Source organism: Symphalangus syndactylus, chromosome 22 (assembly GCF_028878055.3).
Source record: "Symphalangus syndactylus isolate Jambi chromosome 22, NHGRI_mSymSyn1-v2.1_pri, whole genome shotgun sequence".
In the NCBI taxonomy this organism is placed as follows: Eukaryota; Metazoa; Chordata; class Mammalia; order Primates; family Hylobatidae; genus Symphalangus; species Symphalangus syndactylus.
The window spans coordinates 57,231,358-57,244,413 of record NC_072444.2 but is presented as its reverse complement, the minus strand read 5'-3'; the positions used below and the strand labels follow the sequence as shown (position 1 = coordinate 57,244,413).

The 13,056-nt window shown below is 45.7% G+C and overlaps 1 protein-coding gene across 1 annotated transcript in view; it reads right to left on the bottom strand.

The window, feature by feature from the left end:
• The window catches only part of GPR39 (G protein-coupled receptor 39), a 228,932-nt gene extending 217,576 nt beyond the window's left edge, over positions 1 to 11,356 (bottom strand). The window contains exon 1 of the mRNA XM_055260757.2: positions 10,263 to 11,356. Coding sequence (XP_055116732.1) covers positions 10,263 to 11,118 — 856 coding nt within the window. The 5' untranslated portion in view covers positions 11,119 to 11,356. The remainder of the gene's footprint in view (positions 1 to 10,262) is intronic.
• Positions 11,357 to 13,056: the final 1,700 nt, after the last annotated feature.

Below are 13,056 nucleotides of genomic sequence, written 5' to 3'. Positions count from 1 at the left end.
GACCCAAAAATATGCCTGAAATTTTATTTCTGCTGAGTATATCATGTCTCCAAAGAATTATATGTATATTATGTTATATTATATACTCATACAATATATAACATATATAATATAGAAAGCCAAATAGAATAGAATATATAAAGTCAGGCCGGGTGTGGTGGCTCACGCCTGTAATCCCAGCACTTTGGGAGGCCAAGGCGGGTGGATCACGAGGTCAGGAGATTGAGACATCCTGGCCAACATGGTGAAACACCATGTCTACTAAAAATACAAAAAAAAAAAATTAGTCGGGCGTGGTGGTGGACGCCTGTAGTCCCAGCTACTCAGGAGGCTGAGGCAGAGAATGGCATGAACCTGGGAGGCAGAGCGTGCAGTGAGCTGAGATTGTGCCACTGCACTCCAGCCTGGGCGACAGAGTGAGACTCCGTCTCAAAAAAAAAAAAAAAAAAAAGAAAATATATAAAGTCAAAGGACTTCATCTCTGGCCCAAGCATCCTGTGTAAAGTGTTTTATTTCTGTGGCAGAGTTTATCTTTTTCCTCTTCACTAAAGGAAGAAAATGGCTTCTTTCTGCAAGTTTAATGAGCTTCATCACTCCCAGCTGGGCCTGTCCCCATTTCTGCATGCAGTTAGTTTCATGGACAGTTAGACATTGAACAAGTACAATGGCAACTTTGATGCTGCAGCCTTGCCTCCCGATCTGTCTGTTAGGTACCAGTAACACCACTGTTCTCCAACTACCCAGCCACCTTTGAGGTGTGCAAAGCAGTGGCCTGATAGTTAAACCCTCTGCTTGCCAGAACAGCTGTTACACTCAGTAAGTACAAAGAAGACTTTTTGTCAAGTTTCTAAATCGGCAAAGGCTCTAGAATCAGAAAAGGATAAAGTCTGTTAGCCCAAGACATTTGTTATTCAGACTTGCTTCAGCACCAGGGTTGGCTTCTTCCCTGACACACTTTCTCCATTTGAAGCCAAATGATGAGGGGCACAGGCATCTCCCTTCTGGTGAGGAGGATTCTGGGAAGCAGCAGAGCTGCCCAGGCATCAGCTTATTCACCAAACCTTTATGCAGCACCTAGTCAGTGCCAGGCTATGAGGAAATAGAGCTACCAAAAGGATGATAATTATAAGATCAATTCAATACCATGTTCCTTTTTGACTATCAAGGCATCAGCATTCTAAAAATCCAGCCAGTGGGACTCAAGTCCACAAATTTTGAATTCTCCAAATGAGATTCTAAAAGTCCAGTGAACATTCCATGGTGTCCCAGATCTTGGTAAACTTCTGGATCACTGAGCACTGAGCAGGTGATCAATAAGTGGTTGGTGGATCTGTGAATGGCTGGGCCAAAGGCAATTCTTGGAAGGTGAGACTTTTCAAAGAGAAGCTTCTGGAGATTGAGCCTGTCTTGGAAGTTATGACTAAGGTAGGACATGTGTTTACCTGGTAGCTCCTTTTAGTAGAGTTCAGTGAATCCATTCGTTTTCTATTGGTACATAGTGAATTATCAAAAATTTAGTGGCTTAAAATAACACCTATTTATCCGTACACAACTCTGTAGATCAGAGATCCAGGCAAGGTATGCCTGGGTTCTCAAGGTGTAGGCCAGGCTGAGTTCTTTTCTAGAAGTTCTTGGGGGGGGAATTTTACCTCTAAGCTTATTCAGGGCCCATTTTCTTGCTGGTGCTCAGCTCCTAGAACCCACCTATATTCTCTGCCAGCTCCCTCCATCTCCAAAGCCAGCAACAGAGAATTTCTCCCTGGTCAAATGCCTCTCATGCTTTGACTCTCTTAGTTCTCCTGCCTCTGACCTCTAGACCCAGATTTAAAGGCTCATGTGACTTGGTTAAATCCACACAGAAAATCTCCCTATTTTAAGGTCAACAGATTTGGGAACTTAACTACTTCCCTTACTTGCAACATTAGATTAGTGTTTGATTGAATAACTGGGAAAAGATACGTATACCTTGGGGACAAGGCATTTTGGAGGCCATTTCAGAATTCTGCCTAGCACAGGGAAAGAAGGAAAGGAAGGTAGAGCCACGAGAGCTTCCTGAGGATCATAGTGAGGGTGCTTTTCCTGCATTTCAGGAGCAGCAGCCACTGTCAGAGAGCTTCAATCCATCAATCTCTCAAGCAGTGCGTGGATACTGTGCCCCCAACCCAGTAAGGAAGGTTGAAGATGTACAACAGTGCAGGCTCCCTGATCTTAGGGAGATCCAATATAGTCAAGGGACATCATCTGTGCCACCTTCTGAGAAATGTCTAAGATGGCTCACCATGCATAGGAAGATCAGTATAGGCTGTCGTAGTCCAGGAAGGCTTCACAGAAGAAGTAGGAGGCATTGAGATATATCACACGCAGAATGCTAATGTAAGTGGTAGGAAGTTTTTTCATGGGAGATATATGAGTTGGTCATAGCTGGAGATTGTTGTTGAAGAACGAATAGACCACTGAGCAATAGAGATGACAGGTGAGAGCTACTGTGACCTAGTTTAGCCCCCTAGGGCCACCTCCTAACCAGGGCTTGAGCAACGTGGGGGCAGTTTGGGCCTCCGTGCTGGGAAAGTGGGAGTTGCTGAATGGAAGCAGTCACTGTCTGGCCATGGAGGGCAGTGGCAGCAGCATGACTTGGAGAAACCAAGGGCCAGAGGTCTGCCTAATGGAAAGGAGAACTCACCAGTGTCAGCTGCTCTACCAGAACTGTGTTCCAATGAAGGGTTGTCTGTTTTTTTATTCTATAAACACAGCCAGGCCTGTACTTTGACCCAAATTGCAATGCAACAAATGCTGTCACTCTAGGGGCAGCACTAGAAATTCAACTGTGCTGTTTAACTTCTTAAAACCCTGCAATGGCTTCCAAGGATAAATTCCAAACCCCTTAGCTATGGTCTCATCTGGAACTGGCTGATCTAGTCCACTATGCTGGGCTCTTGATACATTAAAGGGAGAGGTATGAAGTTAGGAAATCCTTTTTCATCCTTCACAAAGTCTAGCTTTCAAGATAATTGCCCTGCTAAAGAGGTCAAGAATTCCATCCTCTGGACCCAGGAAGGATCCACAACACCTTTGTCCCAGGCAGTAGCTGCTTATTCCTTCCCTGGAGTGATAAGTGTGGCTTACCCTTGAGAGAGATGGCTGCAAGTGGATGCAATTTAAGGTGGAGATATAAATACATCGGTTTAATATTTTCAAAATATCACCCCCACTGTATCCTCATTACTTTGAGGATCCCCTTGTTAACAAGTGGTCAAAGAGCCTGCTAAGAAATAATGTTTAGAGTTGTATCATTGTATTTAACATCTTGTTCAACAGAGTTTAACAAGGATCATTCACCACCCTAGTCACTTTCATTTCATGGTTACTTCTGGCAGGTATACATGGTTAAAGCTAACATTCAGGGTCTGATTAGCACAGAGTGTTCATTTGCTCAGGGGCAAGCAAATCTTAAATGTTTTCCATGATGGCTTGATTTCAGAGGCCTCAGAGGAATCATAACCCTTTCAAAGAGAGCGTCTTTGGTTCAGATGAACCAGAACACCTTTGAGGAATGATAAACTTCTATACGAATGCATGCCCAAGGAAAAACAGAACATGCCCAAGGAAAAACAGCTTCTCAATTCCAAGCTGAGGCTCATTCATTCATTTGTTCCATCAATAAATATTCATTGACCACCTGCTATGTGCTAGACACTGTGCTGGAATGAGGTACAGTGTTGAAGGAAATTAGGGCATGCGCCTGTCCACAAGGAATTGAAGGAAGACGAACATCAATCCAGTAATTGCACAATTAAATGTAAAATGACAACTGTGAGTCTTGTTTTGTGGGAGGTTTAATGAAGTCAGGGAGGATGGGCCAGCTTCACCGGGGAGATTTGAGAGAGGAGAAAGATATTAACCTGGGGAAGGGGATGGAAGTGGGGAGCAGGTGGAGAGTAGAGTAAGATAGAAAAGCATGCCAGGCAGAGGAAACAACCCATACACAGGCAGCATGGGGGAAGAGAGCCAGTCATGGTCACTTGAAGAACTTGAAGGGGAGCCAGTGGAATAAGGCAGTTAAGCAGTGTTATAAACTGAACTGTGTCCCCTGCAAATTCATATGTTGAAGGCCTAAGCCCCGGTGTGATTGTATTTGGAGACTGGGCCTTTGGGAGGTAATTTGGGTAAAATAAAATTGTAAGGGTGGGGCCCTAATCTGATAAGACCAGCATCCTTATAAGAAGAGGAAGAGACACCAGAAGAACACATGTGCAGAGAAGGCCAGGTCAGGACACAATGAGAAGACAGCTATTTGCAAACCAAGGAGAAAGCCCTCAGAAGAAACCAATCGTGTTGCACCTTGATCTCAGACTTCTAGCTTCTAGAACTGTGGGAAGATAAATGTTACGGTTCAAGGCATCCAGTCTGTGGCATGTTGCTACCCTGGTCAGAGCGGATTAACACAAGAGGAGAACGGCACTTGATAGAGTTGGAGAGGCAGCTGATATGAGGGCCTTATGTCAAGAGTTTTGGTCTGTGGTTGACATAAGAGCCATGGGAAACCACTGACTGGCTTTACTCTGCTGGCGTCAGAGATGGGGGCGTCAGCAAGATCCCAGTGGCTGCAGTGTGAACAGCCCAGACACAGACAAGAATAGATGGAGATTTTTCCAGTGATGATACCTTAGTCAAGGATCCTCACTCAGAGAGCAGGCTTGCTGGAAACAAAGTAGAAAGAGTAGCGTGGGAGGCAAAGCTCTTTGAAAGTGCTTGCAAAGGAAGGTGTCCCTCAGAGGGCAGGGCCCAGGTGAGGCCGAACACCATTCATTTACAAGAACGTGCAGCAGAAAGGATGACCAGTCTTGTCTCCAGTGCTCAGTAAATAGCCAGGAGTAGAGGTGGAGAGTCAGTTGAGTGGTCCCAGGGCTGCAGCCTGGCATGGGACGTGTGCAGAGGGAAAAGGGATAGGAGTCGACAGTGTCCTCCAAATGGTGGACCAGGGGACCTTGCCTTGTACAGCCAGAGGGGCTTCTTGACTCCCAATTCAATATTCTTCCACTGCGCTCTCTCAACTCATAAATGGCTTTTATTCTGAATGGTTTTAGCACTAATAAGCCAAATGCTTTGTGCAACTGAGGCATCTCTTTCTTATTACATTTCAACAGCCCCCAGGAAGCCGGCAGATGAACAGGCTTGCTAATGAATGGGGACTGGGATTCCAATCTCCCCTTCCTCAGAAACTGTGCATCTCTCCAACAGAGAAACGAAATCTTTGAGACAGCCTGATTATAAAAGTAATGCAGCATTATTATATTTGTCTGCCAGGCTGATCACAGGACACTTGCAATTTATGACAGCTATCACAGATAGGAAAATAAACATAAAATACCATTTATTATAGCCACATATACATCAATAAAGGAAAAAGGGAATAGAGGTGATAATCTGTATATTTGAGGCAAAAGTTTTTCCTGAAATATTGAAACATTTGAGTCAAAATAATATTTTACACTAAAAAAGTCACTAATGTTGATGGTATTTCCTTCAAAGACTGTGTTGACATATCCTTTTATATCAAATAAAAAGCCTTTGCTAAGAAAACTAATGATGAAAGCATGATTGTAAGACCAGCATTTAACCTAGTGAAGAAAACAACTACTAAAAATTCTTATGGGCACTTTCAAAGCATTTCAAGGCATGCACTTCTGTGTAATACCAAATATATAGTAGAGTATAGGGATTGGTTTTTAAACTAACTATATTTTTGGTTATGGCCTGCACACAGGGTACAGAATTTCATGAAGTCAATGAAAAGGAAGCTGAAGAAACAGATGATTCAAATGCCGAGCCACTGACAAGTAAAGGTTTGCTCGAATTAGACCAGATAATTATGAAAGAATGGAAAACTGACAAGGATAATGCAAGGATAGGGGCTTCCATGAGGGTGATTTAAATAGCAAAGAATGAAAAGAGGCCCTTTTTATAATCTTACTGAGAAAATAAAACACAAAGGTTATCAGATGGTTTTGTCAGAAAAAATTGTGCCCTCAAGCCACATTGGATTCATTCTGAATAATCATTATAAGAATATACCGTTGTAACTATAACTTATATTTGTAACATACAAATAAATTTCTTTTCATAATTTTCACTTTCAAGTCCCAATTAGACCTCTTTTCACATGTTTTCAACCCCACTTTAAGGGAACCAACTTTATGAGTTCTTTTCAGGTAATGATTGTCCTCAGGTAAAGAGGACCCACTGTCAATATCTCAGTCCCCTCTACCCTCTCTTCTCTCTTCTCTCTCTTCTTCTCCCCTGATCCTGCTTAGTTTGACTTCTAATTCTGTGGTCTAAAACCTAGAGGATGTGATTCTGAGCTCCTTCTCTTTGCTTCTCCCTGAACCATGCCACAAATATCTAAATGTATATCAACCTTATTTTTAGAGTAGTTCATTACAGTAGCAACTCTTAACCTTTGTTCCATCCAGATACACATGATGAATAACGTCTATATTCAACATGAGCAAACCAAGTTGATGTGTAATCCCCGACACTAGATGTAACTCCTTCCATTTCCTTCTGACTCAGGAGAGCAAATCAGAATGCAAAAGAGTGTAATTATTCTAGAGTTATGAATCCTCTATGATGTTTCTTTAATAACCTCATGATTGTCTATAAAAATCTTTTTTCATAACTATAGTTGAAAGCCAGTCACTGCTCTCTAGTTCTCTAGGAGGTAGTTGTAACTGAGTCCCAATCACTTGAAGGTTATTATACAAATTAAAACTATGTTTTTTTAAAATTAGTTTGTCATTCCACTTTGAGTGGGTGACACTTGACAGCAAGCCATGTGTGCAATAGACACACACAAGTGTCCACAGACCCGGATGCCATCTGCATTGAGAACAACTCCAAAGGAGACTTCAGAAAGAGAAGATGGGAGGTCTGGGGAAAGACTTGCTTGAAAGGAAGCCTCATTTTGCACATCCTCATCATTGAAGTGACAGGACAGATAATCAAATTATTAGTTCCTTTTCTCCAGAAGAGGCAGAAATCCAGACCAGCAACCTCTGTTCTGACACTGGACAAATATTACCATGCCACACTGGCTGTAACCTTGAAACAGAAACCAAGTCTAGTACTGATTTGTCACTGGGCCGACAAGAGGCAAGACAAGACACTCCTGTTTCCAGGAATGTGCACTTTTGCATCATTATTGTGTTCTCCTGTAAATTGCTTGAGAGCTAGTAGGTATCCCAGCCTCTCTTTCTCTCCCAGAGTTCCCAGTGTGTTTTCCTTATCCACCAGCCCAGCACATCGACTAGACGGAGGCACAGTAGTAAAAGACGAAGAAAGGAAAATTAGTATTTTTTACATGGGCTTCCTCATCTTGGGTAGATTTATGAATTTTGTTTCTGTCGTGCAGAAGTTAGCATTTTTAACAATGAGCAGAGAACAGTCTTAATTGTTTTCTTTATTGCCTCAAGAGCTCCAAGAACTACTTGTGATATGTCACCATTTACATTTCACATTAAATTTAAAATATGTTTGAAATGAGCAAATATTTATTTTAATTTGATCCATCTGTGAAATGAAATACTAAAAAGACAGCTAAATTACTATATTAAATTCAGCGATATGTAAACAATTTATATGTTCATTTGTTCTGGGTTAAAAATGCCCCAAAGCATAAGTTTTATGAAACTCACAAAGTAAATTGCATTGTATTAATCTGATGAATGCGGACCATGATTTCTTCCTCTTCACTCCATTAATTTATTTCCTAACTTGAGTTAATTAGTGAGTTTCCTATTTTTAAAAGCTCTTTGAAATTCATTGGGAGAGGAGGACATTTGCAAGAACTGCTTTGAAAACCTACCGCAGAGAAAATGGGCTAAATACAAACGGTAAATTCCCCCAGGACATTATCGCACATTGAGCACCTGATTGCCATTCAACAATCTTTATGCTGAGAACACAGTGGGTGATTAATATACAGTTGGTATAGGAAAGAAGGAAAGAGCTAGAAGGAAAGAATGAGAGCAGCAGCAAGAACAAACTCATTCCAGACAATTACTAATGGGATCTGATGATCTCCAAGGTCCTATCCATCTCTGAATAAAAGTCTGTGGCATTCTGATTTTATGCTGCAAATGGAGACTGGCTTTAACTTGGAACACCCACTGTGGGGAGAACAGACATCTACTCAGAGAAATACAGGAAACACAGAGATTGGTCAAATAGAGAGTAATGATAAATCATTGATTTTCCCTTTGGTCAAAGGCAGCCTTAATTCCTAAGTTAGACTGGGAGGTACTTGAAGACCACTTGTTAATGCTTGTCTACCCCCTAATTCTTATCCACTCATGCCAGTCTCCTCCAATCAAAAAAAAAAAAAGGAAATTTAAGTAACTCACACTAAAGTATAAATTACAGCATACAGTTTAAGATACACCTAAGGGAATATTTATGGAGGAAGGGAGAACTAGTATTTCAGCAAACATTCAAGCTTTAAGCAAATACAATGTCCATTCCTCTCTGTAATATTTGAGTAGTAGCAACCAGTGGGTGATAGACTGAGTTGGGTACACTTCCCGAGTCCCAAGATAATGTTACCTACTCCAACTTCCAGAAAGGCTGGCCCTAAGAGGCAGCAACACCACCAGGCTTACCTATGCCTGTCAAAGTCCTGCCTTGTTTCATTTTCATTTCACCACACGCCTGTGAAAGTCAGAGAGACATGCATTTCTCTGCCCTGAAAAGCACAGTGGGACTCTTGGAGCCACACTGAGGTGATTCTGAACTAGGTCTTCTCTAAGTCTCAAATTCCTCCTCTAGAAGATGGAAATATTGGTCATCTGGTACAGCCCCTAATGCAGAGTAGCATCCAAATATTCTCATTTTGCACAGACACAAAGTCAAGTCACCTGCCACAGCCCCTGCCACAGCTCTCAAAGCCCAGCTCCCTGGGGACACAAGGCAGGGGCACCATCCACTTTATCCATGGCTGCCTCTGAGTACTTTGAAATTCATTAGGGCAATTATTTCAAATTGAATAAAGAGGGTTTAAAATTAGACCCTAAACTTTTAACAATTAGTGACACACTGGAAGCCAGGGGCTGGTCTGAGACAAGACCCAGGTCTTTCCATCACTCTCCAAGTGCCTTCCAACTCTCTCTCATGTCTACCTCCTGTCCCTGGAACCTGCTGCCCAGTTGCCCACACCAAAACAAACAGCACCATTATTTATTCCTTTTCCTGATGCCAGAGGGGACAGGGAAGAGGGAAGAAGGGAAACGTTTATTATATCTATTCCTTCTTGACTCACACTCACACACCCACAATACATCCTTTTAATTGTTTCTGCTAAAAAAAAATATTTTAAAACCCTTTGCTCACACACATCTCATGTGTCTCCATTAAAGCCTTGTCTCCCAGCCGCTAGGCCCCTCTTCTGAAGGCTCTGGGGTCAACAGACCCGTGGGCTCTTTTTAAATAGACAAGGCCTCAACTTTAAATACTTATATCACAACAAAAGTTTGGAAAACAAGCAGAAGAATTGGGTATGTGAGGAGATTATTAATCCTAGGAATCCATGAAGCCAGATTTTCTGGATCAGATAAACAGGCCGTCCTGCCAGGTTGCTCTGGTCTGGTAAGGAACAGACCCACAGTGGCAGAAACCCAAGCCCTGGGGAGTGCTGAGAGCTCCCGTGTCTTAAGATTGGGTAGAAGAGGCTCCAAGGAATAAAAAAGCAGCCAGAGAGTGTGTGTCGCTCACAGCCTGCTTTCTCCAAAGGAGGAGAAAAATGGGAACAAAAGCTAATTGCACAAGAAAGGCTTCCCTGGGTAAAAGAGCTAGATAAGACGGTTCCCTTTATCTCTGCAGAACTTGGTCTTTTGCAAAGGACTTTCACCTGTCCTGCATTACCTAATTTGTCCGTCATATTCTCTAGTTCAATTGTTTCCATTTTACCAAAGATTTTTTTGTGACTTCCCAGAGGTCACAGCAGTGATGCTCTGGAATATACCCAGACCTTCTGAGTTCTGGTCTCGTGCTCTTTTCACCATAACCTACCATGAATCCCCGAAACACAGAGAAGAAACATTCAGAGACCCAGAGCAATGCACTCATTCTGCTACAAGACTCTCCCACCTCAGTGAACTTAAGTGTGCAATTCTAGGGCAACACTTCCCCTGGAGAGGGCCACAGGCAGTGGCACGGGTCGCGGGGGAAGGTTTGGGAAGCTGCTCACGCGTTGCCCCCGACCTGGGACTCACTCAGGAAGATGATGGTCTGCCTCCTGGCGGTCCTGCTCTCTTCACTCTCGGACTTCCTCAGCTGCAGCCGCTGCGCGCCCCCGGCCAGCGGGCTTTTCTGGCTTTTCATGAGCACCTGCATCATGTTCCAGCACATGAAGGCTACGGAGAGCAGGACCACGAGGTAGACCACAAAGGCGCCGAAGATGCTGGACTGGAACAAGGTCCAGCGGCTGGAGAGGTTGGTACAGATGGACATATTGGAGGTCTCGGGCTGCTCGTGGGGGCGTGTGCTGGAGCGGTTGCAAGTGAGACCCCGGTGGCTGGGCACGTTCACCAGGGGATACTCAGTACCCATGACAAACAGCACAGGCAGTGCCACCAGGGCGGAGGTGACCCAGACGAAGCCAATCAGCAGCTTCACCTGGCAAGATCCCGACACAGCCTTGTACCTGAAGGGGTGACAGATGGCGATGTAGCGCTCAAAGCTGAGCGTCAGCACGTGCAGCAGCGTAGCGTAGCTGCAGGCCTCGAAGAGGAAAGTGTGCAGCTTGCAGGACAGGGTGTAGCTGGACGTGGTCAGGGGGTTCCAGATGATGCTGTAGAACTCCATGGGCATGCCGATGAGGAACACCAAGATGTCCGAGCAAGCCAAACTCACCATGTGGTCCGTCACCTCCTTCTGCAAGTATCCTTTCTTCTGCAGCACCTGGGTGACTCGAATGGTGACGCTGTTCCCCAGAAGGCCCATCACGAAGATGACCAGGTACACCAGGATAAGGGTGATTTTGATCCAGGTGGCCACCTCAAACTCGGGGACATGACTGTGATCAATGATATGGGAGCAGTCACTGCTCGGGCGGCTGGGTGAAGCCATGAGAAAGAGCACCAGGCTACCAGGTCCAAAGACTTTCTCAACTTCCCTTTCTCCTCCCAGCAGAGCCCAAATTTCTTGGCTACAAACTCACCTGCGTGGGCGCACGATTTTATCTCACTCGAGTTCTCCTCGCGAAGGTAACTTAGTATTTCAGGTGCTTTCACGGAAACTTCCTGGAGCAGCCCAACCTAGGAAAGGCCCAGGAGGCGCCTGGGTTTTGGGGTTTGGGAGTGTCTGTGGCGGGGGCGAGGCGGGGAGAGGGCGGAGGAAGAACGTTCTAAACTCCTGGCTGGCTGGGAGTGAGACCCGCAGCCCCTGGCGCTCCGCCTCTGCCCCTCTTCGCCGAGGGCTCACTCCGCCTCGCAGCCCTCCTCTTCCTTTCCAGCTGCCGGCACTTGAGGGCCCCGGTCCACCCTCCGGAGCACCCTCTCCGGAGCTGCGGGAGGCGGAGTGGTCAGCGATTAATCATTAACCACAGCGGATTGTGCTCAGCGGCCCGGCTGCAGACCCAGCCCAGCGGCGGGGTTTGACTCAGCACATAGGCACGGTCCCTGAAATCAGATCTTGGCTCCCGAGCTACGAGCTACGAGCGACCCACCCCCGCCCCACTCTCCGTCACCCGGGCGGCAGCCGCAGAGCCAGCTGCGGCGCTCCAACCAGACGAGCGTCCCAAGGAGGTGCAGCCCCGGGGAAGCTGGTGACCCTCCCGAGCTGGGAGAAAGACAGACTTCCCGTCGCCCGCCCTGCCCCCACGTCCACCGCTGCCCTGGGGGCCCCCTTCAAAGGCGAGGTCACGGCCCCTTCGGGGGTGGCTTGACTGGGGCGTCCCAGAGGAGCCAGCAAGCGCTGGTCTCCTCGGTGGGGTGTTTGCCAAGGACAGCTGGGCTCTGCGCTGCTTGCAGCCGCTGCTCCAGAAGTCGGCTCCAAGCAGGCTTGCAGGATCCACCATAGAATCCCTGCCTTTCCCCAGAGCCTCCCGGTGTTCTGCGCAGGGCCCTGCCTCGCCTTCCCACGGAGGGACGCGAAGACCCCGGGGGCTCTCCTTTCAGTTTCGCTCCAAGGTGCAGGCCGCTTTCCCGGCAGCGGGATGTCTTTTAATTGGGGACATGTATATGGATGAGGATGGCACTCCGCCAGCAAGCCCCAGGTGGGAAGCATGCCCTCCGGAGGGAGCTGTGCCTAGAACGTCGAAGACAGCAGGAGGAGCTGAAGGCTCTGACAAGGCCGTCATGTAGGAACAGCATTAAGGATCATGACCTTTTCCCTCGAATGGACCCATTTTCGTCTTTTAATTCCACAATCAGAGGGAATAGGCAATGAAGAGGGAGGAAGGCTGCCTTATGCGTTGCAGGATGTTTAGCACCTACATACACACATCCATAGGGACAGCCAAACGTCTCCAGACATTGCTAAATGCCCCTTGCCAGGGAGTGGCAAAATCAAAGTCAGAACCTCTGCTTCGAGGGAAGAACATGGATTCCCTTTATCTGTACGTTCTAGGGGCCTAGCAAAAGCCCGCAGGCCCTGTGCTGAGAACATCTCTAAATTATCCCAATCGTCACACCGAAGCAATCATTTTAAAGACGAAGCAATTCTGCTGTCTGGAGCACCTATGCTTCCCCAAGGCCATAAAAGAGTGAGTGAGAGCAAGGTCTTACTGAGATGTGGAATATAAAATAAAGTTAAATACATAGAAACAAAAAGTAGAAAGGTGGCTACCAAGGCCTGGGAGGGAGAGGAAATGGGGACATGTAGGTCAAAGGACAAAATAAGTAAGTCTACAGATTTATCATACAGCCACAGGACAATAGTTAATAATGTTGCAATGTAGATTGAAAATTTGCAGAGAGAGTCCATTTTAGGTGCAACACACACAAAAAGGGGTCACTGTGGAGGGTGACAGACACCTTTGCTTGACTGTAGTAATCATTTCACTTT